The 27,683-nt window shown below is 49.7% G+C and overlaps 1 protein-coding gene across 2 annotated transcripts in view; it reads right to left on the bottom strand.

Annotated features, from left to right (window-relative positions):
* Pax2 (paired box 2) overlaps positions 1–27,683 on the bottom strand; it is an 85,915-nt gene that overhangs the window by 4,353 nt on the left and 53,879 nt on the right. For both annotated transcript variants that reach the window (XM_055591609.1, XM_055591610.1), the window contains 2 exons: positions 14,513–14,688; positions 12,009–12,135 (listed from right to left, as the gene is read on the bottom strand). In XM_055591609.1, the coding sequence (XP_055447584.1) occupies positions 12,009–12,135; positions 14,513–14,688 (303 nt within the window). The remainder of the gene's footprint in view (positions 1–12,008; positions 12,136–14,512; positions 14,689–27,683) is intronic.

Below are 27,683 nucleotides of genomic sequence, written 5' to 3'. Positions count from 1 at the left end.
CCAATCTAAAATGTGGCTGCTAGCCCTTCTGAAACATTGCTTTCATGGTGCCGCTTCCTTGGAAATACTGCCATTGATTCCCTGTAGGCTACAGTTTGAATGGAGACTGTCCAAACACCCAAGGTCCCCCAAGGTACTCAGCCCCCTTTGGCTTTCTTAGCTCCGATTCTCACTGCTGGTTGAGTTGGCTTTCACCTCATGAAAGCCAACCTGTGCTTTGATGTGACCTTTCCTTCTTTCTTACTCATAGTTTTTTTCCATCTCACAGCCTCAACATTTCCATCCTTCTACTCATGAAGGAAGTCTCCTTTCCATGACATCTGTGTTCCACGACTATGTGATTATATTGCAAAATACATTATCTGTTGTTTCATGCCAAGGTTTTCATTTTCAAACTGACCATAACTCACTCAGGGGCAAGACCTACATTCTGATCTACCCTGCATAGCTGAGAACCGAGTAGACTCTCAATAATTACGTGTTGATTCTTACAATCTCCCCCATTGCATTCACAGCCAATTCCTGGTGGATTATAATGGCTTTCTAATTGTTTCTTATGTGTTATTCTACTACAGAGAAGCAAAACTAGAACAAAACATGCTTGAATCTTTTTCCTTAAAAGTCAGTTAAAATGGGCTGAAGAGATAGATCCATGCTTAAGAGCTGCTCTCTCTCTCTGGCTGCTCTCCCAGAGGACCGAGGTTTTATTCCCAGCAGGCTCATGACAACTCACAATGATCTTTAACTCCAGTTTCAGGGGATCTGGGCCCTCTTCCGTCCTCTTTGTGTACCAAGTATGTGGTGCACAGACGTGATGCAAGCCAATCACTCAATACGAATAAAATTAAAAATCCAAAGAATTGAAAAGAATAAAACAACAGTGGAATTTTCACAAAGATTTTCAGTGATAAGCTTATGTGTGGTGACTCAGCTTTACCATGCAACAGAATGATTTTCTTCTATTGAGTGCAGCTAATGCCTGACATTGCCTGAAACTCAGCAGACAGAGAAGAACTAGCGAAGAGGAGGTCACTTCTGAATCCCAGGCAGAAGAAGCTGCATTTGCTTTTTGTTCTATTTTGTTTTGTTTTGAGACAGTCTTACACCTAGCCCAGGCTTGCCTCAGACCCATGAGTGCAGATGTGTACCACACTTGCTTATGTTTGCTTTGTTGTAGCTTTTTATTTTTTATTTTTTGTATTCTATTGCCAATAAAAAAGTACACATCTCCTGACTGTCTCTCAGTGGATAGGACCTGAAGCAAACAGTGAGAGAAAATACCTATCATTTCCTAGAGAGAAATGAACAATATGGCATTTATTGGTCAAAGAAGAGCTAGGAGAGAAGAGGATTATGGGAGAAGTGGAGGTTTTGAAGCTAGAGAGACATATAACTCAGTTCCTCCAGGCCCTGTGATTGTTTTATTTACAAAGCAGTCCTGAAACAGCACACCTCTCCCCTCCTCCTTTGCCTACTCTCTCTGATGCCCGTCTATTTTTTCATGCTGGGCATCATGCCTCTTCATTAATAACAGAAAAATTGAATGCTTTGAACTTGATCTTCACTGCCATCATTCTTACAACTAGTTGAACACAAATTCCCTGTAATGGAAGGTATTCACAACAAAACCAAAAGCCCACCTATGTACAGAAGAAACAAAGGGTGGCTGATTCAGAAGTTGTCTCCAGCTAATTCTCTTGCAAAGTTCATGCCCACAGCTATCTTGCCTGCAAAATGGCATGTTCAACTTTCAGTAGGCAGAGGCTTTGCCTGCTGAAAGCCACTCCCTGAACAGTTGATTGGAAGGCATATTTCCAAATTTTATTTAAAAAAATCCTGTATCTTCAGGTACAACTTGAAAAATGTGGAAGAAGAGGCCCCTGGTAAGGAAAAAAATCCTTCAAAATTTCTAGTGTTTGTCATACGTCTGTGCTTTGTTCTGTAACAGTGTCACCACAGCGAGGTCCCTGTGCAGGACCTCTGAGTCACCATGCCACTGCATACCAAGCAAGTTCAATGACTTCATTAGTACCCAGCTGACACCTGAAAAGCAGGGGAAAATTGACCAAAGTCTTGCTAAAGCCATATATTCTCCCGGAACATCATTGTCAATAATGGAAAGCATACAGTACAGGAAGTTTTCAAATTACTAAGGCCGTCATCCCATTTGCCCAGCAGCATTCTTTGAGCAAGCCTCCGTTAGTGAAGGAATATCAATGGGAAATGGAAGAATTGACAGAGCACTGGGCGCAGCCACTACAAAGAGATGGGCAGATGGGGGTGGGGGGCGACTCCCAAACTGTAAGATGGCACAGCCGTCTCCTTTACACGAACAAGCAAAAATCACAGAAACGGGAGAAAGGCCACTTCCCAGCAGAGCACATCCGATATAAAATATGTGCCATCCCATGGAAGGCAGGGAGCAGTAAAACATTTGCTTCGCTCACTGACAATGCCAGCAACATAAAAATAGTACCAGGAATCAAACCGGATAAAAACTCCACGCTGCTATGAGAGAGTGGGCATTTCACATTGCCTATTTGCTTTCTGAGGCTACAAAGCTTTCAAAGATGAGTCTTCCAGATGACCATGCCCTTGCTTTAAAGGTAAAAAAGATGGAGACACAGAGGCCTAATTACTCTCCTGTGACTACACGGGCTGTAAATGACAGCACCAACATCAGAAGCCATGTCCATGCCACAGCGCCTTTAATGGCGACACGGACCCAGATACTCCCCCAAAAGAGCCAACGGAAAGGAAAAAGTTTTCCAAAGAGCAAAACCTCATACCATCACATTACAGTTAGGATGAGGCAGGGAAAAGGGACACTAGGAATGAGCCAGTGCCTGGGCGGGCTGCAGTAAAACCCTATGGGGTGGAGTCCTCGGCTCCTTTGAGAGTGTTCTCACACAAAGGCACCTCTGAGAAGCGGGACTCTTAAAGGACCCAGAAGTGTTAGAAGCACTGCACGTGATGATGCCTTCGCAGTTCAACTGCAGGGGTCCCTGAAGACTCCAAAGCCAATCTTTGCAGCAGCCGCTCCGCCTGAATCAGGCAGTGCACTCTCGTCAGGCATTCTTTAGCAAATGGGCCAGAGCAAATCAACTGTTTTGGCGAATTCCAAGTGCAGCCTGTCTCCCAAGTATGGACAGAAGCAAAGTGCCAGGCTTTATGGAGGAATTAGGAAATTTAAGTCAGCAGCTCCTGCTTGCCGCTTTGTCGGCTATTGGGTGAGCAATCTCTTTGCTCCTGGTCTCTAGACTTCACCAGACAACTGCCGGGTGCGTTAGCCATTGCCTTACTAGTGTTATCTCCTTTAATTCTTTTATCAACTCTATCAGTTGACCTGATTTTAATTTTTCAGATAAGAAACTGAAACACAGAGGAACTAAGGATTAAGGTCAGGATCTCACAGCTAATAGACTACAGAAGTACGAGACAAGGGACTCGACGCTGGGATAACATCCCCAACTAGGACGGGCCTAAATACAGGAAAGTATTTGCTCTGGGAAAGTAACCTGGGGTCACTAACTTAATCTGTTTTATAAGAGAACATCTTGGATTATCTGTTTCTTTTTCTTTTTTTACTTTTTGTTGTTTGTTCTGAGACAGGGTTTCTCTGTGTCACCCTTGCTGTCCTGTAAATGTAGACCAGGCTGGCCTTGAATTCAGAGATCTGCCTGTCTTTACCTCCCTATTGCTGGGATTAAAGGCGTGTGCCACCACACCTGGTTTAAGATTATTTGTTTCTTGTGTGTTTCAGCTTGCCTCATTTTTTGTGCGGAGGAGAGGGAGATTTTAGATTGGGCTTTATTGATTTGGTAAGGCACCACAAATATCTTTCATGGGATCCATAAAAGCTATACATAAATGTTGCTATATACACCTCTTTCTGAGGAGAAGGTTCATTTCAAAAATTGTATTCTTAGAAGTTTTCATAACTCCAAAATGCTTATGAAACAAACTAACAAACAAGGGACCCTCTGTTTTTTTTTGTTTTGTTTTTGTTTTTGTTTTTGTTTTGGTGTAAGAAACTGATCTGTTTGCAGCTACTCAAATAACATTGATAAAACTGTATAAGAAACAGCAAAATGTAAAGAATCAGGCTCATCTCAAGTGCAGGCCGATGTCAACATTCAGAAGACCAACGGAATTAATAAGAAGGGGGCTGACTAGGAAGCAGAAATTGCTGCTAGTGATGGCTTGGGCAACTAGGCTTATTGGACACAGATTTATACAGTAGAAGTTATAGCCAAAGAGTTTAGAGATGCGCTTTTTTTTTTTTTTTTTTTTTTTTGGCATCTTTCTCTGAAAATGAGCATTTTTTGCTATCCATTTGACACCGTGGAGGACCCTAAGGCCAGAAAACATAATTCTTGTTTTACTCTCCTATCCTCAAGTTTGTCTGCCTCTCATAAGGTAGCAAAAATGAGGCCTTCAAGGCTGGCAGTCTGTGCTTACATCCAACACAAACATTTAAAACAGAAGCATATAGCCACTGACTCTTTAATTGCTGCCTAAATATATTTTATCTTGGCATTTACGGGTTGTGCGTAATACACTAAAGCAGTGGTCTCTGAGTCTGTAAACGATGCTTTCAAGAGAGAGGAAAACAGGGTTCTATATATTTCATTTTGGTTTTTCTAAGATTTCCAGACTCTCTGCCTGTGGAAGGACCCACCTGGGCCCCTGTCACTCAGCCCTCGGCTCCAGCAGAGGGGGCTGTGCTCACAGCTCAGGGTGGCTGTCCAGCTGGACCTTTGTCCCAGGGTGTCCCTGGCAGAGATACTACATCTGCATTGGCTCAGTGAGGTCTGCTGTTTACCCGCAAACATCTGGACACAACTAGTCATGCTATTTCCACCCTCTCCCTTCACACGAGGCCAGCATAGGGCTGTGCACCGCAGCACAGCAGCCCGCATGGAAAGCATTTTCTCTAACTCAGCTGGGCCATAGATGGAACTGCAGTCCCAACCTGAGAGAAGAGGAGCCGGAAGGAAACAGCTCAGAGGTAGGAACTGAGGCTCAGGGAGAGAAAGCTCCAGTCCTCTCCCCAGTTTCCTTCCGAGCGCTGTGTTCTCTGACTCCAAATGAAGAGCAGAGCTGAGTCGGGTTCTGGCACTCAGTGGTTGGGCCAGAGACTCAGAGCCCTGGCTCAGCTCAGGACAGACCCTCATGCTGGGTGGGCAGGGGGTAAGCCTGTTTGCACAGTCTCCTAATACTCTGAGTCTCCTAGGTCCTCTCTGGTTTTATTTTGTTCTCCAAGAACGCTGAATTGTCCGCTCTAATCCTTCTGAAAGCGCAGCGTTTTTCAGGCGCTCTGTGTAAGTGAAACCCTAATCCCAAGGAAAACGGCCGCTTAAGCTGCTGGAGCATTAGCCTGCTCTTGGAGCCAGCACTGGATTTCCTCTTCTGCCAGGCAGCCCAGCCGCCGCTGGGGAGGAGAGCGGAGGATTCCAAGCTGAAGGCAGCAAAGCCCTCTCAGAAGGGACAATAGCTGCGGGGCTCCCTCGCAAAGCTCCGGGTTAAAGAAGCATTGGTTTATTTGTCCTGAGGCGACAGCTAAGGAGGGTCTTCCTGTCACCTCGTAGGTATCTGCTTCTTTGAGAAACAGGTTTCAAGCCTTGCCTTGGTGGCCTTAAGGCCCCTGAGACATTTCTGAGCCGTACCTAAGACATTCCTTCGAGATCCACTGTCCCGAATTCTGGTCATTTGGGAAAGGCTGTGCTAGCAGTCTTCTTAGGCAGCTCTTCTTAGGAGGTGCCAAAGAGCAGAGTAAACAAGCTAAGTGTTGAGGAGCCAGCCCCTCTTTGGGCTACCCTAAGCACCTCTAAATATCTGGTAGCATTGTTAAAGGCTCTTCCTACCTCCCTCATTGTGAACACGGCGTTCGCACAGGCAGCCCTCATTAGCCTGAGCTGGGTACAGCACTGAACAGAAGGACCATAGATTTGTGAAAATGTTGTGATTTACATTCTGACCGGCCGTCTCCCTTATCGCCAAGTGAGTTAGGGAGAGTATATGATGAAGGAAAAGCCTGGTTTGTTTGACATGCCCAGCACCAAGAAGTAAGGGGGGGGCAAACAAAATACCAAACTATCTCCTATGATGTGGACCAAATTCGAGCTCGGTTTAGAAAGCCATAGGACACGTTTGCTAAGATTCCCAAAGCCCTGTCATCTCCGTGACTCTCTGTGTGTCCCTCCCACTGTCAGGCTGTGTGCTTCTGTCCAGCCCACTCCTGGGGAGGCTGCCCCATCCTTCCTGGGATGGGTGTATGTTACAAGGGTTTGCCTTCCATTCTACTCTAAGCTGGCCTGCCCCTTAGTGGGCTTGATGTCTCTTCTTTTTGATGTCCTCCCCCTCAAAAGGTAGACTGGATAAAGAAGGAGAGGGAGAGTCCCATCCAATGCCTCCCTACGCTGCTGGCCCAGGGCACCTGCATATCTGTCACTGTCTCATTGGTATGGAAATGCCTCCATAATTGAATCACAGTGAGGTCTGGGACTTGGGGTCCTTAGGGATGTGCTAAAGGCTAGAGGCCTCCTCGGAGGTAGCTGGAGGAGGCCTTACCTCTTTGCCTTCCTTCTCAGGCTAAACAGAGGTGAAGAGGAGAGGAGAAGCCTTCTGGCTTGGCTGGGTGGCCATGGGAATGGGCTCTCTGACTTGCCACAGTCTGAAGTTGTCCTCACTCTCTTTTTTCAAGGCTGAAGGGAAACTCTGATGTCTGTGCCCTAAATTCCTCCAGATAATCAAGGGCTTTGAGCCAACAGACAAGAGTAGGAGACTCCCAGCCTCCTTCAGAAACTTTTCTGAGCTTTTATTGCCTTCTCCTACCCCTAAGGGGCTGGCCAGGCCTATGTGTTTATTTTATGGGGGAAATGCAGTTGCATTGGAAGGGGGTTGTTAACTACAGGAAAGGGGAGGTCCCTGGGGTGCTCAGCACAGCTTGAGTAGGAGAAGGGGGTTTCCCAGGGTCCCACACCCCTATCTGCTGAAGGGCCGCTTTGCTGTCTGTGGAAGAAGTAGGACACACGTGTGATCTGCTGAGCTGCACTGAGTTTGTACCAGCATTGCTTCCTCTGGCTCCAGGGCTCCGGAGTCAACCCTTTTCTCTAGCTCTGAAGCTGCGGTCTCTAACCTCCCCACTTCTGTTCACAGTTGGCAGTTCCTACCTCCTCTGTCTGACTCCACTTCTGGGTAGCACCACAGACCCTTCCAGGACCGGAGGCATAGCTTCTTTAAAGTTTCTCTTGCAACATACACAGGCACATATGGGAGAAGGACCCTGTTCTGGGCCTGAAATCTCTCATAGTCAATATTATCCAAAATAAAAGTAAGTCTTGTTCTACTGAGAAGACTCTGAATTTGGAGAAGCTAGAAATGAGCTCACTCCTTATCCCTTCATTGACCTCTTGGGTCTCCATTATTTGACAGTTGGCTTAGCACTGGGGGAGGGGCTCCTGGGTCTGGAACTGGGCTGATGTTCACTTTGGGATATTCCATGATAGCTAGTTCTTGAGGATGTTCATTGTCCTGCTGACTTCCCCTCATGATGGCTCACAGTCACATGAAGTACGGAAATTTTTTTTATGGTAAGCTCATCTTCTATGGTAGGGTTTTTTTTTGTTTGTTTGTTTTTCTCAGTGGGAGTCCTTGCATCTTGGATCGGGACATACCTTTACAGAGAGGGTTTCACAGTTACAGAGTTACTGCCGCACATGTCTGTGTAAGTTCTGGCTTGGGGTTCCTGCAACTCTTACGACATGAACTTGGACCTAGATTTCCCTCTGGGCTTTCATGTCTTCTGACATGTGCCCCTCTCCTTTGTTTGCCTGGGTCACAGAGCCTGTGGCCCTCCCGTTCCTGGACAGTGTTGTCCCTGTCCCATCTCTGTTTCTCTTGGGTCCAAGATCACACGTGCCCTGCCTGGTGCATTGCGCCTCAACATTCCTGCACTAGGGTTTACCTTGGTTTGAGACCCTCAGGGTCTCACATCCTGCTCTGACTCCTGGCTCCGGAGCCAGCTGTGGCTGTGCATTAGCTGTTCTGCTGTTACATTTTACCCAGCTCTGTTGTGCTAAGCTCACCCCCTGTGTCTGAGTCCTCACGCCATCCCTGCCATACCTCCGACTACAAGGAGGGTGAGAACTGCTTTTCCACAGGCTTGCCCAGTGCTTGGTAGTGATGCCTGCTCAAGGCCAGAAGCCCATTCCGTGCAGCTTCTCTGCAGACACATGTGTTCCTCAGCTTCTCAGGGGGAAGCACTGGGGCTATGAACTCCCTTCGGCACCATCTCAGCCCATGGTTTCCCGGAAGGAAACTTGCTCTCTGCTGTCGAACAGGCTTGGTCCAAGCCAGGGCACTCTCTAATGCTTCAAAAAACCACCCTCCCCTGCCCCCGCCAGGAGAGGGTCCCAGGACTTGTTTTCATCTTTTCCTCCCAGATTAACATCACTGCAGGTTTCCCTATTGCAGCCTGAGCCAAGACCAGAGAGGAAGCCATTGGGGAAATATGGGCTCTTGTTGCTTCCGGTGATGGGGAACTTAGGAAATGAACGATACAGCATGTGGCCCAAGAAGAGGCCTCTCTGTAGAGTCTCAGGCCAGAGGGTCTGTGGAACACTTAAGGGTGAAGGGCTATTCTCCTGTGGGGCTTTGAAGAGGATAAGAAGGTGGTTAAAGGCAGCTCTAAGCGACCACCCTAAAGAAGCCTGAGGCCTCTTCTCCCATCTAGTGGGTCCCATTTTCCTTATCACTTAGTTGAGAGTCGGCTCTGTTCCAGACCGGCAGCCTAGAGCAGTGGGCTGGAGCAAAGAGATGCAGCTGAGCTAGAGCAAGCCAGCGGTGGAGGGGAGCGTGGGTGATAAATTTAAATAACCAGCTTGACTTGGCAGCTTGCTGAGTTGTGATGCAGTGAAATTAAAATCTCGGCAGAACTTCCAAGCACTGCCCCGAGAAATCAGTATCTTGCTTCGGTTCCCTGCTGGAAGCTGGGTGGGGAGGCTAACCGGCTGAGCCCTAGCTTGCAGCAGCCACCCTTGCCTGCCATGTGATTAGCTGTGTCCTGGCCCACTGGCTCCCCCTCTCCCTCCACACAATAGTCCAGGCGCCTGTCTCCTCTCAGTCCTGACCTTGTGGAACAGCTGTATCAAGTGGCTGGTGAAGTTTGAAATCAGTCTCTAGTGCCAGGAGGTGGCAGGAATATCAATAAGGTCTGGCTCTTCAGGTTGGCGCAAGGCCTTCCCAGCCAGCTTCTTTAAGGCCCATTCCCGAGGGTTTGCCTCTTAGGGAGGAGGGTGAGCTGGGCACCCGAGGACCTGTGGAATGCCTTGGCACCTCCAAGGCTGCAAGCAGGGCATGACCTTGCCGATCCCTGATTAACCCATGAGGCTACAATCACCTCCTTACCTTTCTTCTTCCTCCACCAAAGCTCTTACTACTCTCAAATGAAATAAGCTCTTAAAGAGTGTTTGTGAGCCAGGTGCAGTGGCTGATCCTTCTCAGTTGAAGCACTTGAGAGGCTGTGAGGTGGCTAGAGTGTTGTGAGTTCGAGGCTAGCCTGGACTACAGAGTGAGAGTCTGTGTGGTGGGATCTTTGAGAGGAATCTCTGCAAGCACACCAGGAGCCCCTCGCCGCCCCAGCCTGAGCGGAGCACAGTTCCCTCAGCCGCCAACACTTCTCTAGAAGAACTCAGAGTTCATTTGTTCTGCCTGTCCTCGCCATGCTGCTTCGTGCTACCCATCAAGTCCTGGCCCCAAAGCCAACATGCTAAACCTGTGCCCAAAATGGCCCATGAAGTCTCTGGGCAATACCCGTTTCTCACCTTGACAGTATCTCCAGCAAATTCTGTTTGTCCCCATAATAAACACATCATGAATCATTCATCTTTAATAGATTATGCAAATCAGGAGGACATAAAATCAACAAAGATCAATAGCTGCAGCCGTTTAATTGCCAGCAAAAACATTTTAAGAATGAGTGTGATCTGCAGCCCTTTCTCGAGTAATGGCACTATTAATCCAAACATCGGATCTTGGTCTGAGTGTGGAAAAATCGCTCCCTGCCCCCTCCCTCCCTCTCCCCTCCCCCACCCCTCTCCACACTTTTCTCTTTTTGGTAATTTCCAGTTTCTGAGCGAGTTTCCCCGTCATTACCACTGGCGAACAGCTCCGAATGTTAATGGGTCTGCTTTTGTTACTCCTCGCTTGATTGAAATGTCGCATACAGATTGAGACGTTAGTGCTAAGTTGCCACCTGGGAATGTCAAGCTGGGTCTGAAATGAACTTTTCTCACACTTGGATCCAGATGGATCAGCCAGAGATGTTCCCAGGCTGAGCTGGGACCGTTCCAGGGCCATGGGGGGGGGGGAGAGGCTGGTGGGGGCTGCTCGAGGTGGGGGCACTTTCCTGCATTAGCCCCCAGCGTCCCCTGCAGCAGGAGTCCTGCCCGGAAGAACCACGTGTCCATCCCCAGGAAGTTCCTGCCTTCCAGGCTGCAGCACTGACTACTGAGAAAGCCCTCACACTGTTTCACCACTTTTAAGAAGTCTTCACTGAGCCAGGAAGCTGGCCTGGCGTGGGTCGTAAGGTCAGAGCACAACTCTATTGGGCTTTAGAGAGCTCCTATCCAGGGCCTGGTGAGCTGAGAAAGCAGTTCTCAACCTGTGGGTCGCACATCAGATATCCTGTGTATCAGACGTTCACATTACGATTCGTAACGATGGCAAAATTACAGCTAAGAAGTAGCAACAAAAATAACTTTATGGTTGGGGGTCACCACCACATGAGGGGCTGAACTTAAGGGACGGTGGCAGCCTTGGGAAGGCTGAGATCCATTGGTCTAAGTGGTGCCCTGACTCAGCTGGCCACGCTAAGAACACAGCTCCCCAAAAGCCTTTGGATGCACCAAGCCATCGAGAGAACAGGGGAAAGGTAGGGCTCTCTGAAGCCCCCTGGAGGCTGGATGGTTACTTTGAGCCCACCTCAGCCTGAGCTGGGCTCCGAGCCATGCAAAGTCACCCACAGATCACCACGGAGCCCTGTCCTACAGCACAGCCCCTGCCAGCGCCCTGTCTTTGCCACCTCCAGCCCTGCTGTCTGGCCCCCAGGCAGACCCAGCACACTCACAGGTAACACCTCAGTGTTCCCAGTTCCCACCGAGACCCTTCCCCAACACTCCTGCCTCCCCAAATCCAAACAGCACATTGGCTTTAGTGCCTCCAAATAATTAGGTAAATTTTAATAACATCCCAATGTGTGTCTCTCTTACTGTTACACTCTCCTGGCCTGGAAATCCTTCCGTGGCTCCAGGGACCTTCTAAAGCCGGCATAGGAAGCTCCACACCCTGAAGCATCGCCTCCTAGCCCTCCCCTGCATGGCCACTCCAGGAGCAGCCACAGTTAGCTCCTACCCGTGGAGGCCTTGGCCAGGGTGCCTCTCCCCTGCGTTTGACCTCCCCTGGCCTTGGAATCTAACGCTCCTCTCTTTGGCTTTCTCCACGAAGCAGGAGAAAGGCTATTATAGTAACTGTGTTCCATTCTACAGGTCTGCCTCCACACCCGAAGGTCCCAGGCCACAGATACCCCAGGTTGCCTGGAGAGAGGAAGGTGAGTTCCTCAGGCCCTTGGAGACAGAGCAGTGTGAAGGCTAGAGACTTCTGGGGCCTCAGCCACTTTCCCCCGCTGGCTTATTTGCCTTGACAGTTTTCAGCACAAGTTCTAACCAGAGGCTGGGAAATCTGGACAACTGGGGAGAGGGAGAAGGGGGCAAGGACAGAGAACCAGCAGCAGGCCCCCAGCTCCCACCTTTTGGGCTGAAGCCCAGAGTCCTGACCAAAGCGTTTCATCCTTACATCCATACACATCTGTTCAGGAAGCCACCCCCCCCCCCCCCACTCTGCAGATACCATGGCAGGGGGCCTACTTGTCACACTGGGCCCCAGATGGCATAGACCGAGGCACCCCATGGAAAGCAGTGCCCCCACCCTCCTGGAAGCCCCCTTACCGGTCACGACGGGGTATGTCTGTGTGCCTGACACATTGCTGCCCAGCTCGGGGTTGGCGGATGCAGATAGACTTGACTTCACTTCATCAAGCCCAGGGGTCAGGGCTGGGAGAGAGTATTCATTCCCCTGGGAGGAGAGAGAAAAGCGACAGCCCTCTATTGATGTGTATACACGGAAAGATGCGGTGTGCAGATGGAGGGGAGGACCCCCGAGCCCTCCCAGATGGGGTGGAAGGACAGGGCTGGGTGAGGCAGGGAGATGGGGAGGGGGAATTTGGTGAGAGTGGGCGTGGACCAGGGACGGTGAGTGGAGGTGCCCTCTATGCACTGCACCCCTGAAACTTCTCCTTCATCTTTTGCCTAAGAAGCTCCAGGAGGAGTGTAGCAGCGGGGATCCCCTTGCTGAGCAGTGTGGGGTGCTCAGGTTCCTCTGAGTAGGAGCACTGGGGAGCAGAGGTGGTCCCTGACACATGGCTAAGGTAGTGGTTGGGGGAAGGGCCTGGTGGGGCCTCCAGCCTGGCACTGCTGGGTCCGCTGATGGGGTACGGGCACCCCTTTTTAAAAAACAAACAAAGATAGCCCCCTGGGCCCCCTGCTCTCTGCCTGTGCACTGGGGTATGAAATTGGGGAGGGGGAGAGTCCACATGGCTAACAGAAGGGTGGGAGGGGGCCAGCCATTGACTCTGAAAGGGTGTCCTGCCTGAAACACTTGGGTAATTGCCTTTTTATTGCAGCCACCACCGAGCCAGACCCGGAGCCGGGCCGACCAGGAGCCTGCACAGAGCAGGAAAAGTTGCTCTGATTAATATTACGTTAAATTAAAACTGATTTTCTGCTCTTTCGGGTCTGTTTTTTTCCCTTCCGCTTCCTGGCCCCCCCAGAGAACCCCCTCCCCTCCTTGGCTGGACGGGATTGCCTCGTCATTTCCAATTCCTTCTCGTATTGATCTTCCTGTAGAAATCAGTTTTGTAATTAGCTGCAAATTAGGCCTTCTACTGGGGGTGAAGCTGCCCCCTGATTTATCACCAGAGTAATTCGCTGTGATCGGAGAGAAATTAAAATGAACTCAATTAGGCTTCGGATTTGCTTTATGGGCCCTGCTCCGAGTTTCAGGGGGAAAAATGACTGTGCTGGTGTTTAATAGTCTAATGAAAGTAAATAAAGGTTATTCATTGTAATACAGCCAGGGACTCGGGGAGGGTGCACCGAGCCGCCCGCCTTGGCCAGCTCCTCCTTTGTTGGTTTATGGCTCAGGGCACCTTAAAAAGACTTTTGATTTTTGTTTTATGAAGACAAACAGCTTATGGGATAAAAGGACGGGCGGGGAGAAAAGCGAGAGGCTAGGAGCTGTTGGAGTCTTAGAATGCAACTGTGCTGTGTGGAGCTGAGGGGTATTGCCAGTGTGTGTGTGTGTGTGTGTGTGTGTGTGTGCGTGTGTGTGTGTGTGTGTGTGTGTGTGTGCGTGAGAATGTGTGTGCATACAAGTGTACCCACAGCAGTTGTATCGTGCTGTAGCTGGAGGCCTGACCTGGGCCACGTGTGTAAGCTGGCTGGGAGCTGCGCTGATGTGCGGATGGAGGCATGTGTGGATGTCTTAGAGGGTGACTGAGACCCAGCCAGGGAAGCATATGCACTTATGGGCCCTGCAGGACTGCTGGGCTGTGCAGTAGTACCGGGTGCGGAGGAAGGAGCAGGTGGATGAGAGCGGGAACTGGCAAGTCTCTAATTTTTACAATAAAAAATACTGTATGGAGAGTAGGGCATACCATGGCACGCACGTGAGAAGCCGAAGAAGAGCTCTGTGGAGTCAGGTCTCTCCTCCCAGCTCTACGTGGCATTGGGGACCAAGCTCAGGCAGTCAAGCCTGCAGCGTTGGGTGCAGGTACCATGGCCTACTGAACCATTTTGCCCGGAAATGTGAGCTCTTTGGGGGCTATGTTTCTGAGCAGTGTGTGTAGTGTGTGCTTCAGCCTGTGTTGGATGCTCTGTGTTCATCTGTGTCTGTGGGAATGGTGGCAGCCCAGACAGCTGTCAGCCGGCCTAGGTTCGCATTAGATGGATGCATTGGGGAGAAGGAGGCAGGCTCAGGTGGGCTTTCTTTCTGACACAGGACAAGAGGCTCTCCACAGACTTTCTGTAGGTCCTGGTGGGGCCAGAGCAAGGGTCATAGCAAGAGGATAGCCCCAATTATCCCATACTAGGATCACAGAATGTCACAGCTGGGGAGGGGGAACGGAAGATGACACGCTGCCCTTCATAAGGAATTGGGAACTCTGAAGAGGGATAAAAATTTATCCTTTTACCCACATCTGATCATTTTTAATGACTAGATGCTGAAATTACTTGTCTTAACTGTGCCGTAACGTCTGTCATACGTGTAAACACAGCGGCTGTACGGATACACAGGGTGTCCGGTGTTTGGTGTGGGAGGGGCCTTGCTCTGCCGGGTTTCTTCCTCTTCCGGTTGGACAGGACGCTGGTTGGACAGGACGCTCTCCCCTCACCTGTTCTGATTTGATGTGCTCTGATGCCTGGAAGACGTCAGGGTAGGAAGGACGTTCGAAGACTCGATCCAAAGCCTCCAGCTGCTGCTGGGTGAAGGTGTCGGCTCGCAGGTGCTTCCGCAAACTGTCCACACCGCTCTGGGAGTCTCCATTGGGCACAGAGCCCTCAGACACATCTGGGGAACACAGACACTTGGGTCGTGAGCACCAGGCCAGCAGAGATAAGGAAGGATGCAGTGGGTAAAGGGTTGGGTACTTGGCTGTGGACCCTGGGACCCGGTGTCTCCTCTATTCCTTATTTCCAGTTCACAAGCTAAGAGGAGGCTGGAGGCCTAGACCCTTCCTCTGAGGGAGCCAGAGCCCCAAAAGAGCTGGGGAGTGGAAAAGAAGGGAGGTCATAGCAGGGTGGGCAGGAAGGACTGGGCAGAAATGGAGCCAGGAGGTCCCATGGAGCTGTCTCCAAGGCGTCCTTTCCCCAGCCCTCCCCCCCACCCCCCCAGCCTGAGTCACACTAAGTCAGTGTCTTAGACATGCGTTACTGTGGAGAATTGAACTGGGTTTAGATAAATTTCAGTTCCACAGATTCCAAGGGTTGAAAATCATCAAATCTCTGAGGCTAAGTGTAACACAGAGTCTGGATAAAGTAATTAACTACTCCCGAGGAGGAGGGTTCCTCAGAGCAAAGCTGGGGTACTCTGGCTGGGCTGGGCTGGAGACGGAACAAGAGGAGTCCTACTGAAGCTTGGGCAGTCACATAGACAGACTCCGGAGAGCACACAGGGTGTGACCCAGCCACCCTTCTCCCCTGGAGGGCTCTGGCTCAGGCCTCAGTAGAAGCCAGCTCCTGGGACACCTGGTTCTTCCATCAGGTTTCCACCGGGAAACCTTCCTCCATGGGAAAAGGGCTGGTCACCACTAGAGCCTGCTTCAGCCAGAAGGCAGTCAGCTCTCCAAAGCACCAGCTCAGCCGCTCATTGCCTTGTTTCTGCCTCCCCTGTCCCTGCCTTCCAGTGTGTGGTCACATGAGGCTTTTAGGGCATCCTGAGCACAAAGGGCCTGTCCCACAGCCTCTTTGAACCCTCACCTAGCAACTCTCCTAGCCCTCTAGCCCCAGCCCCAACCTGTCATTCCTTGGCTTTCCTCCACCCACAACAAGCTAGGGAGCCTTGGGCCTGGGGCCAGCTTGAGCTCTAGACCCTAGAGTGTTCCTCTGGGACCATTATATATATCAGTTTATAGGTGATTATATGATATGATCTAATCAATATTGCATTATATACAGTAACAGCGTACAGTATCATTTGGGAGACCATAGAAAGTATTACATATTGATTAACCTCAGTCTTCAGCCATCCTCCTTTGCTGGCCTCCCCGAAGGAGCAAAAGGCACTGCTCTCCAAAAGGACCTCCCATCTCCTCACCATACTGTTCAGGAGCACAGAGAGTGTGGGGGCAGGCAGAGGTGAAGAGGTAGAGAGAGAACAGATGGAGAGAGAGACACACACAAAGAGGCAAAGAACGAGAGAGAGAAAGACAGACAGACACAGAGAGAGATGCTAAGCCCAGCCTGGGGTGGGCAGAGGCGGCCTTGACGACATCCCTAGGTTCCTGTGGACAGAGGACCTGGCAGATTGAGTTATTCATTTATTTATTTATCTGCATGATTCTGGAACCATCAGGGACCCTGTGGAGGAACTGGAATACAGTCTATTTATCTTCCCCTTTGTGTGAGTGTTCACTGTGCACATACATGTGTATGTAACAAACATCAGATAAAAAGGTGGGGGGGGGTCTAGGTGAATTTAAATGACAGTAAGAATGTCTTTAAAGGAACACGTGCAAGTGAGGAATGTGAGCCCGTGTCCTCTCTCCCATGAGCATTCCTCTTTCCGCTGTACATCGCCCTGCCTCCACTGCCTGTCACCGTTCGCATGTCCCATTGTGCCCGCCTCTGCCTTCAGCCCTCCTACCTTTGGGGGAAGCCCTGCTGCTTGGGCTGGGTGAGGGCGCCAGCAAAGGTCTTTGTGTTTATTGCGCTTACTGATCAGGTCCTAGGAGTATGCGTGCATGCATTCAAATATGTGTGTGAGTGTGAGCACACACATGTGGCAAGATGGCCATCACCCTTCTGTGTGGATTTCTGTACATGCCTGTGGGTGGCTTGCTTCACCCTGTGACAGTGTGTGTGTGTGTGTGTGTGTGTGTGGTGTGTGTGTGGTGTGTGTGGTGTGTATGTGTGTGTGTAGGAGCTGAACTAAAGCTTTGTCCTCAGGTCACTGGCTGGAGGAGTCTCTTTGCCTTCATTTATTCAGGGGCCCTTCAGATCTTGACAAATCTGTCACTCTAAATTTGCGAGAGATTATGGTGCTCTCTCCCCAGCCCGCAGAGAGGTGATATATGATATCTGCTGCCCCTATTGATTGCCTGATCTGGTGGCAGAGGCCGGCGAAATGAACTTGAAATGAACATCATGCCTCAACTCATTGTGCGTATAATACACTACTTAATCCCACATTTTTCAGCCGCTATGGAATTCAATTGATCAATCATGTTCCACTGATAGTACTGTTTTAGGGGTTATTGCTGCTCCCTCCACTCACTGACCTTTTTATTTATTTATTTATTTTGTGCACACACAGGCCCTGGTGGTAAGACAGGTTACAGAGGCAGCAAAGGAAAGCAGGCGAGGGCTGGAAGGGAGGGGAAAAGGAAGCCCTCTACTGGAAGCGGAGGCCACAGAGGAAGAGGAGAAGGATGGTGGGGGAGTTGGGTAGTTAGAGAGTAATAGTGGTACAGGGAGACAAAGCTTGCAGAGACCTCTGACCTCAGCTTGGAGGAGTCCCGAGGGAGTCCCCAAGGGGGAAGAAAGGCCACAAGGAAGTGTCTCTACCCAGAAAGGTGAGGGTTTGCAGAGCAGTGAGGGAGTATGGCGGCTGGGGGGGGGGCGGGGAATCATGGAAGGGTCAGGGGGTCAGAGGGCAGAGAGAAGACAGGGAGACAGGAAGACAGGGATGGTACCCTTTCTTTGGGAGTGTAGGAAGGGAGAGGAGCTAAGGCAGAGAGAGGGCAGACATAAGCAAGGAAAGAAAGTGAGAGGGACCAGGAAAGAGCAAGGAGAAGGGAAAAGCTTCTGGAAGAAGAAAGTGGAGAAGCAGAGGAAGGGTGGAAAGAGGGAGAGGGAAAAGGGAGGAACCTCCTACGCCAGAAACTGGGAGGCGCTGGCCAGGGTGGGGATGCTGGGCAGAGGAAGTGAACCTGGTGTCATGGCTGGGTGTCCAGCTCTGGAGAGCAGCCTGGAGCCAGGGCATGAGCTGGAGGACTGGAAAGGAGGAAGAAAAAGGTGAAGAGAGTGGAGAAGAAGGAGAAGAGAAAGCATGGAAGAAGAGGGCAGGAAAGGGAATAAAACGGCGCAGTTGGCGGTGCTCACACCTGGAGTGCCCTCCCTGGGGTAGTGGGGAAGCGCTTCGGCAGTCTAGAGAAGAGGCCGCTGCACGGACTAGCCACAGGCTGCAGGGCTACCTGGCAAAGCTGCGAAACTACTGGCAGAGACAGAATTGAGTTCTGACCCGGGTTTTGGAGTGAGAAGAAAGGAGTGAGAGGAGTTAGGCAGCAGAAGTGCAAAGACCACTCACCACCCAAGAAGCCAGGTTCTGAGCTCCAGTGGGCAGGGGCCATGGCCAGTGCCTTTCTGTAACTCTGTGTTGGGCCTGGCACATAGCATAACACATACTCACTAAGTAAGTGACTGAATGAGTGAAGGAGACTCCCCCGGCTGGTATTCAGAATAAGAAATTGTCTAGACTGGCCAGAACCTGATTGGTTCAGCACAAACACACTTAGCCATCTGTCAGGACAGTCCCATTGCCTGTTAATCCCTGGCAGCATCGGCTCAGACCCCGCCCCCCGAAACTCTCCCTACCTCTGCAGCACCATCCACAGCCTCCAGTGCTTCCAAGCTATGGGAAAACACTATCCCTGGTGTGTGGGGGCATCTTAGCCTTGGAATCACAGGGCTGCCACCCTGAGAGGTGGCGGAAGATGCGCTGAGATGGGGCTCAGAGTCTCTGTGAGTCTACATTTTATCTCCCTGTGCCAAGAAGGCAGGAGTACGGGGTCTGTGTGTTTTAAACTTTCTGGAACAATTCCTACTTACAAGTTTTTTTTTTTTTTCAACTCTCAGGCCATGTTTTAAAGAAAGGTTGGAAAATATGCTTGCTGTAGGCTTATTTAAGTGCCCCCAGTGCTGTGAGAGGACCCTGTGCTGGTCTAATAGGCAGTACCAACAGTGAACTCAACCCTGCTTTCCGCTGGCCCCTGTCAGACACCCTAGCACCACACAAGATGGAGGGCCCATTGCACTAGTGGTGTGGCTCAGTGGAAAGAGCATTTACAGAGCTCATCAGAGGCCCTGGTCACATCCCCAGTACATAGCACAAGCAAACAAAGTAACAAGAAGAATTCTAAGGCTGTACATGGTGATACAGGCCTGAATCTCAGAATTTAGAGATTAAGGCAGGGGCTAGGGTGGGTCCCAAAATGGCAGGGACAATCTAGTGAGAGCCTGTCTCAAAAGAACTAAAAACAACAAGTCAGTGCTTCACAGCTCATTCAACTCTTTCAACGACACTGTGAAAGAAATGCTTCAGTACTCATTTTCCATGTAAGGAAATCAAGACAGAGGACACCAAGTAGCTTGTTAATGAACATGCCCTTAGTAAATGATAGTCGGGTTTGAGTCCAGGTCTGACCCTCATGAGAGCTTGCCTCTTTCCTTACTTTACTCTGTAGCCTAGTGACTAAACCCAGGGTCTGGCTGAAAGCCACTTGGCTCTATTGGAGGCGCATCTCCAGTTCTTTGCCGGCATTCTGCCTACCGTGGTTGAACTCTGCGGTGTGTGCTGGATGAGCACAGACTGCCCAGATGATCAGGGCACTTGGGTGGGTAGGAGGTAAGAGGCCAATTCTCCCACGTCCCCAAACTGGGCAGTAGGACTTTCGGGTCCGTGGCCATTCTAGATGCTCTTTCCACAACAGAGTGCTCATTCTCAAGGTGGGAGGGCTTACTGCAAGTTCTTTATGGAGCACAGACGAGCTATAGATGACTTAATTAAACCCATATTATCTTCTTTGACTCCTTATTGAACACCTGACACAAAGTCTTCACAAATCTTGAGTTGTTTGGTCTTCCAAACAATTCTCCAACTCTGGTAGGAACTGTAACCCCCTTTTAACTTCTGAGAAAACTAGGCATCAGCGTCACTGAAGTACAGATTAGGGAAGGGGAAGAGGCCAGCCCCAGGGCATGTTCGCCAGGGAGCCCAGCACAAGAAAGCTACTCAGCAAACGCTTTAGCAATGGGCTGAAATGATAGACAGCGCCTCCCACTCAGCTCTGTAGCAGAAAGCACAGCCTCCACGTAGAGAAAGACACCCATGAACGCAAAGGTCATCTTCTCTGGAAATACTGCCCCCAACATGGTCACAGTGGCTACTTCCTGATCGTTAGCAATTTTACCTTCTTTCTGTCCTGACACTGTCTAGGCCTTGTGCAGTGGGCATGTATTAATTCTAGACCCTTTATTTCAAATACTCAGGACCAGCAAGGGAGCTTAGTGATGGAGCATGTACTCAAAGCTCTAGGTCCAGTTTCACACACACACACACACACACACACACACACACACACACACACACACTCACACGGTGTGTGTGAAAAGAAAAGAGAGAAGGGAAATGCCTCCCTCCTCCCTCTGCCCACCTCCTGAAAACCTCACTCCCTTAATCCTGTCACCCTACCTGCTCCTGGGCTGCTCTGGAGCAGAACCCCCCTGCCCACATACTTCACCCCAGGCCAGAACCCTCAACCTGGCCAGTCACAAATGGGACTTCCCAGTGAGGTCCCTGCAGCTTGGTGAGGGAGAAGTCACTGAATACCATGACAAATATCTTTTCTTCCTTGTGCTTACCTTCATCTAGATTCCAAAAGCGGTCAGTGTAAAGAAAAAGAGATAGATGGGACTATATACTCACCAAAAGAGAGGTGAGTTACGGGAGCAGGATAAAATGTGTTTTTAAGATTATTTTTATTTTATTATTATTATTATTATTTTTAATTTTGAGACAGGGTTTCTCTGTGTAGCCCTGGATGTCCTGGACTTCCTTTGTAGACCAGGCTGGCCTCAAAGTCATAGAGATCCACCTGCCTTTGCCTCCCTGAGTGTGGGGATTACAGGCCTGTGCCACCACCGTCTGGCAATTTTTTATTTTTAATGCAACGTCTGCATTTTTTTTTTCAGCGTGAGAGCATGTGCGTGTGAATGCAGATACCCGTAGAGGTCAGAGGCCCTGGATATCCCTGAGGCTATCACAGGCAGCTGTGAGAGGCCCAGCTTGTGTGCTGGGCACTGAACTCTGGTCCTCTATAAGAAGAGTCTGTGCTCTTAACCAGTCATCCATCTCTCCAACCTCCAAGAAATTTTTTAACATAAGAGAAAACTATATCAACTTCAATATTAACTTTTTTCTTCTGGTGGTGATGATCAGACTTGTATATGCCAGGCAAGTGTTCTAGCGCTGAGTCTTGCTTTTCTAAGCCCAAACACAAAAGTGTGCAGGTTATGGAAAACCAACAGTATGCTTTCGCCTATGCTCATTAAATCTGTTCAACTTTACTAGGTTCTTGTTATTGTCATCATCATCATCATCATCATCATCGTTTTTCAGATAAAGAAATAAGTCTCAAAGAGCAAGTTGCTTTGTCTAACACCATAAAGCTGGCAAATAGAATGACTGGATCTGAGGTCACATGTCCCTGCCTTCTGGCCATTCTCATCACAGCCACCATTTACTGCTCACTTCCTGTCCTCTTGGCTGACTTGGGGCACTCCCCACACTCTGCCTCTAGCCCCCACAGAGCACTCAAGAAAGTGATCCCATCCATCCAATTTTACACACGAGGAAACAGCTCTGGAGAAGTTCAAAACGTGCATGAGCTCACACGGCTGGCAGGAGGCAGTCCCAGCCAGAGCCAGACTTCAGCCACAGGCAGAAAAGTGACGTAAAGAATTTGGATAGGGGAAAAGAGAGTAAAGAGCGTGGTGGGGGGGGGACGACACAGCAGCGGTTGGGCCAGGGGCATTAAGCTTGTTCCTCTCCCTCATCTCCTCCATATCCTCTCCCCTTGGAAGAGCTCACCCCAGCCTATCCCCCAGTCTGTCCCCCAGCCTGTTCCCCAGCCTGTCCCCCAGCCTGTCCCCCAGTCCCCCCAGCTGCCAGTTGTTGCAGTTTCAAACTCAATTGTTCTCCCTGGTACTGAGGCAAATGGAGTCATTAATTACCTTCTATCTGCTGGGCTGAGTTCAGAAAGCGATCAATATCCCCTCTTGTCATTCAGGGCAGCCCGCCTGTGCAGCCCCGGCCCCACCCCCATAGCAGTGGCAAGGCAGGACCTGGATGAGGTTTGGGCTGCCATTTGGGGCCTCCCTCCAATAGTGGAACAGGACATGAGGTTGTTCCTCACAACTGGAGTGCCTTTTGTACTGGGAGGAGAGCAAGAAATGATGGGATGAGAAAGGAAGGAGGCAGAAGGAAGAGGGAAAATGACACGAAAAAGAAAGGGTTAAGGGGGAAGGAGTCTAGATGGAAAGAAATGGGAAGGTGGATGTGGGAAAGATGGAAAGAGGAGACGAGGAGGCCTGGAACAAGAAAGAAGGAGGGATGAAATGGAAGGGTGGCTGCTACTGTGTTGCAGCGACCCGGAAAGAGATAGGATGTGGCACACCACTGCTTCCCACCTTCAAATTAACAGCCTTAGTCTGGTCTGGCCGAGAACCCCTAATCAAGCTTGGCAGTCATGAAGAAGACCTTGGAAAGCTGGGTGCACTGGCACACACCTTTAATCCCAGCACTTGGGAGGCAGAGGCAGGGGGATCTTTGTGTTTAAAGTCACTCTGGCCTGCAGAGAGAGTTCCAGGACAGCCAGAGATAACAGTAAGATCCTGTCTCCAAACACAAGAACAAAACTAAAACAAGCCAACAAAACAAAGCAACAAAAAAGAATCCTATGGAAATCTGTACCAAAGCTTTGGCTATGGGCAATGTTAGGTCTGTTCAGCACTTTGGCCCTGGCAAAGCCCACATGCTACAACCAGTGTCTATATGCTGACTGGGTTCATAACAGTGAGAGGCGGGGTGGCTGATAGCATGCCTGGGCCTCAGGCTTGCTGTGGGCCTCAGGCTTGCTATGCCCACCCACACCTACTTATTTCTTATGTTAGAGGCCCTAAAACAAGGCTGGAATAGATCTGTGTCCTTAAGCCAAGATTCAGTCCTGGAATAGAGGTGACATCCTCAGGGCAGAATCTTGACTTTCTACCTCCCTGCCTCACTTTCTGTGTGACTTTGGACAAGTTCTGTGAGCTTTCCTGTACTGAGTTTCTTCAGCTACAGATGGGAAGGCTGGCGGAACCCTCCCATAGCAACATTGGTTTTTCCTTTCTCAGGATCCCAACACTATCCACCCAAATCTCTGCTGTGGAAATACCAGCATACACCCAGGTTCTGTCATGATACCAAACACTGTGCTGAACAGGCACAAGCGGACTTAATCCTTAGAACGATAGCCACTGGAATTTATTAAGCACTTCGTGCACAGTAGGCGCTTGTGTAAAGTTGTTATTATAGTAACACAGTCAATTTTCATAAGAGAAACTTACCAGGAGCTTCTATTGTTATGCCCGTGTCAGAGGTGAGGAAACAGAAGAGTGGAGGTTAAGGGACTTTGCCAAAGTCACAAAAAGGCAGCTCATGAACTCATGACCTGAGGAAACAGGGGGCTTTCAAAGACAGGTGACTTCCCAAAGTGGCTTACCATGGCCAACAGGTGTCAGAGTCTAAAGCAAGCTTCGCGCAGCAGTTAGAGTGCCAGGCTTGCTTTCTTCACTGCACTGTCTCTGGAAGCAGAGACGCCAACTGTCTCGTCATTGTCAATCTAGCATAGGGCCTGACAGGTGTGATTCCCAATGTTGGCTGATTCATCAGACACAATTCTAAAAAAAATATGGGTGAATCCTGAACTTTCCCCCACATTTCACCTATTGGAAGGGGAAAGAAGCAATCCCTGGAGACTGGAGAGATGGCTCAGTGTTTAAGAGCACTGTTTGCTCTTCCAAAGGATGGAGGTTCAAATCCCAGCACCCACATGGCAGCGCACAACTGTCTGTAATTCCAGTTCCAGGTGATCTGACAACCTCACATCAATGCACATAAGATAAAATTAAACAATTTTTTTAAAAGGTGCCACTGTAAATTTATCCAGTCCTTTCCAGCTGCAAAGAATGTCATGAAGATGATCGGACCTGATTCCCTTGAAGACAGTTAAAATCAGAACAAAACAAAGCGCGGGCTCAAAGAGGTGAGGTAATGTTTCTCTGTCACGAAGATGGTCGCTGTCCTGTCCCTATCAGGAGTGTCAAGAAAGAAAGGATGAGTTAAAGGGAGAGAGCTAGGAAGAAAGCAACCGGGTCTAAAGTTGGCAAAAGAAGGGGTCTTTGGGGGACTCTCCCAGGAGGAAAGACATGTTTGAGATTCCATGTCAAGAAGTTCTAAAAGAAGATATAGTTCCACAGCAGACAGCTGCTCGGAAGGATGAAATTCTGCTTAAATAATCAACCGGATGAAGCAAAGGGACCAGGAGAAAGGGAGGGTGGAATGAGAAGGGCATTTAAGGAAATCACCGGTGCTGCACACGGCTAAGCTTTAAAATATGATGAGCCTAGAATTTAAAAGGACATGTACATCGAACAGTGGAAGATTATGCAGCCATTAAAAAAATCATGTTTTCAGGGAATATCCGATGACATGTGAAATGCTACTATATAATGTTAAGTAAAACTAGCAAGACACAAAGCGTACGCATAGCAGCACGCCAACTTTAATTAAGAACTACAGATCTAAAACTGCACATGCATAGGAGGGAAAGCCTCCAAATTTCAACACTAGTTATCACTCAATGATGAGGTTATGGATTTATTATTTTTTAAAGAAACATATTGTCCTGTCCAAATACTTTACAATAAACATGTATTGCACTTAGGGTCAGACAAAAGCAATGCACCCCCCCAATAAAGGGCACAAAACAGATGGGAGGAGGGACTATAACCAAAGACAGAAATGAGAGTGGCACATGCCTGCCAGGGAGACAAAGACCCAGGAGCTGAGACAAAGCAAATGGGCCTTGCCCTGCTTAGACGAAAGTCACAAAGTAAAGCATGCTTAGCTCAAACCTTGGGAAGAAGAAATGGTCATGAAAGGAGAGAAGAGGAGGGGAAAGAAGGGAAAAGGGTAGGATAGGGGAGAGGAGGGGAGAGGAGAGGAGAGGGAAAGGAGACAGGAGAGAGAGGAGAGAAGAGAGGAAGGAAGGGAAGAGAGGAAGGGAAAGGTGGGGAGGGGAGGGGAGAGGGGGAGAAAGGGGACAGGAGAGAGAGGAGAGGAAGGAAGGGAAGAGGGCAGGGGAGGGGAGGGGAGTTGAGAGTAGGGGAGGGAAGAGGAAAGGAGAGGAGGGGGAGAGGAGAAGAGGGGAGGAGAGGAGGGGAGGAGAGGAGAGAAGGAGAAGAAAGGAGAGGGAAGGGGAGGGGAGGGGAGAGGAGAAGAGGGGAGAGGAAGAAAGGGAAGGAAAGTAGAAACTCCTAGCTTGCCTCTGTCTTGTAGGAAACAATCCCGTGTGAGCTGCAGAGGGCTGGGAAGGACACAGACAGCATCCCTGAGCTATTTCTCTGGAGCTAACTTTTTCAGGACCCTGTTAGACCTCAGGACTCTGAGAGGAACAGAGGATCCTAAAACTGCTAATGCTGATTCCTTAGGCCAGGAAGGTGGGATTTCAGAAGGTTTAGCAAACAACACTGCAATGCATTCAGTCTGGGGCTTTGGACATTTTCTGAAAGAAATTCTCACACCACTCATTTGCAGGGACTAGAAAAGAAAATGCGATACCCCGGAACGTGAATGCACTCATTCAGAGTCAGTTGCGGCACATTAACTTGGTATGGGTGCTTAGATTAAATGCCCGCCCGAGCCCACCATGATGGCTGGCCCAGTTGTCCTGGCTGCAAGATACAACTCTGTTTTGTTTCACCTTCTTCCTGCCCTTTCTGCCACCATCACAGCATCAGGACTGGTCTGCTTGTGAGATGGGCTGCATGCCCGCGCATGTGCTCATCAACCTCTCAGCTAGATGCTAAACTTCTTGAAGTCAAGAGCTGTTTGCTTTACCTTTGCACGTCCGCTGTTCGTGCTTTATAGAGTAGTACTCAATGCCTAAACTGGTAGTTTTTTCCTTAGCTGGCTTGTTAAGGAAATCACATGGATATGGCAGATGTTAGCATTTGATGGACGCTCCCTCCCCTTCCAAGCCTTATGGACAGGGCAGAGGAAAGCGGCATTGTTGGTGACTGCTGAGTTCAATGGTACTAAAGCCCCTGTTTGCTACAACCAGGAGTAGGTCTCCCTTTTTTTCACCCCCATGATTTTCTTTACTTGAAAGGAAAATAACAACAAAAAGAAAAGGGAGGAGGGGAAAGAGAAGGAAAAGGAGAAGGAGGAGAAATAGGAGGGGGGAAACACATAAGACTACTTGGATGATGACATAGAAGACATCCTTATGACTTTAATCAGGTAGAGTTAAGAACCTGAACCAACAAGATGAAAACGCAACATGGATAAATGGAATGCCCTATGTTTAGGTTAAGAAAAATCAATTACGTGAGTACAGAACAGGTGGACTTGGCTGGATAGCAGTTGATGTGAAAAAGATCTTGAGGTTTTAGTTGACCATGAGCTTAATACGAGCTTCAGTCTGACACGGCTGCTAAAAAATCGAATGTAATCTTAGGATACGTTATGGGTGTGGAGTCTCCAGGCGGGAGAGGGGCAGTGGTTTCACATTAGGTACTTGGCCTTGGCTGGACTGTCTCTGGGAATTCAGAGACAGGTGACCAGCATGGTGAGGGGACTAACCATGAGGCACGTTGAAATCCACCCAGGGTTCATCTTAGAGTTTGCTGAGAGCTCAGTGAAAAGGTGGAACGATTGAGGGAAAGAGGAAGGAAGGTGGGGAGGAAGAAAGAGGAAACAGAGGAAGCCTAGACCTCCAGAACCCTGTCCTAGCCACTCTGCCCATTTTGAGTAAGCTGGCTTCCCTTTCCTCCCCAGGAAAGCCTGAAGGTTACCCGCTGCTGAGGCAGAGCCAGCCCTGAAGTGTGTGAAGAAGCTGCTTGGTGAACAGAGATGGAGGAGAGGAAGATGAAGGCCAGAGGCAGCAGGAGGGGCACACACAGGTGGTAAGGGAGCAGACAGACCCACCGGAGGAGGAAGGAGCCCTAAGGCGTGGGATCCTATCGGCTTACCCTCAGAGCCAGTGGACAAAGGGGCTCACCCGGTGAGGAGTTCCTCTGTTGGGACCCCAGCAATCTTTCTACTCCCCAGAAGGGGCTGGGCCTTCTGCCTGGAACAACCCTCAGTGAGCTGCAGCTAGGCCAGAACCAGTTAGAAGCCTCTCTGAAGCTAAGAGGGAAGGGGGCTTTGTTAGCTCTAAGGACACAAGCAAGGCGAAAAATTACATACCAGGCCGCCCTAAGTATGCTTGTTTAGAGAAACTGCTTGCATTTATGAAGTCTTTGGTGCGGAAAGCAGGGTTGCAAATGACTGCATCAGAGCGACAGTAAAGGCCATTAATTTCCTGTTATGTTTTCCTGTGTTGGGGGCTTTATTAATTTAATTTTACACTGTCGAACAACAGCGAGAGCTGACGCGGCCACACCGCCACGGTTGGGGTTTTCTTTCTGTGTGTGTAGCAAGGCTTTGCCTGACATGCAAATCAAGGCTATTACCAGAACCAATAAAGATGTGCGGAGGGAAGGGGGAGGGCTGAGGGGAGAGGGCAGAGGAGGGAGCAGGGGACAGCAAGGGCCAAGGCCATCCCTGGGTAGTGTCCGCCTCGCTCTGTGCCTGTCCTGGATGCTCTGGTGTCTTCCACAGTCAGCAACTTCTTCCCTGCACCCCCCACCCGTGTCTTTGTGAACCTGTCATTCTCCTCTGTCCCGGCTCCAGGCACACATTGAACACAGATTCGTGTGTGTGTGTGTGTGTGTGTGTGTGTGTGTGTGTGTGTGTGTGTG

This window comes from Psammomys obesus, unplaced genomic scaffold (assembly GCF_907164565.1).
Source record: "Psammomys obesus unplaced genomic scaffold, mPsaObe1.curated_primary_1811, whole genome shotgun sequence".
Classification (NCBI taxonomy): Eukaryota; Metazoa; Chordata; class Mammalia; order Rodentia; family Muridae; genus Psammomys; species Psammomys obesus.
This window is presented reverse-complemented; position numbering and strand designations above follow the sequence as displayed.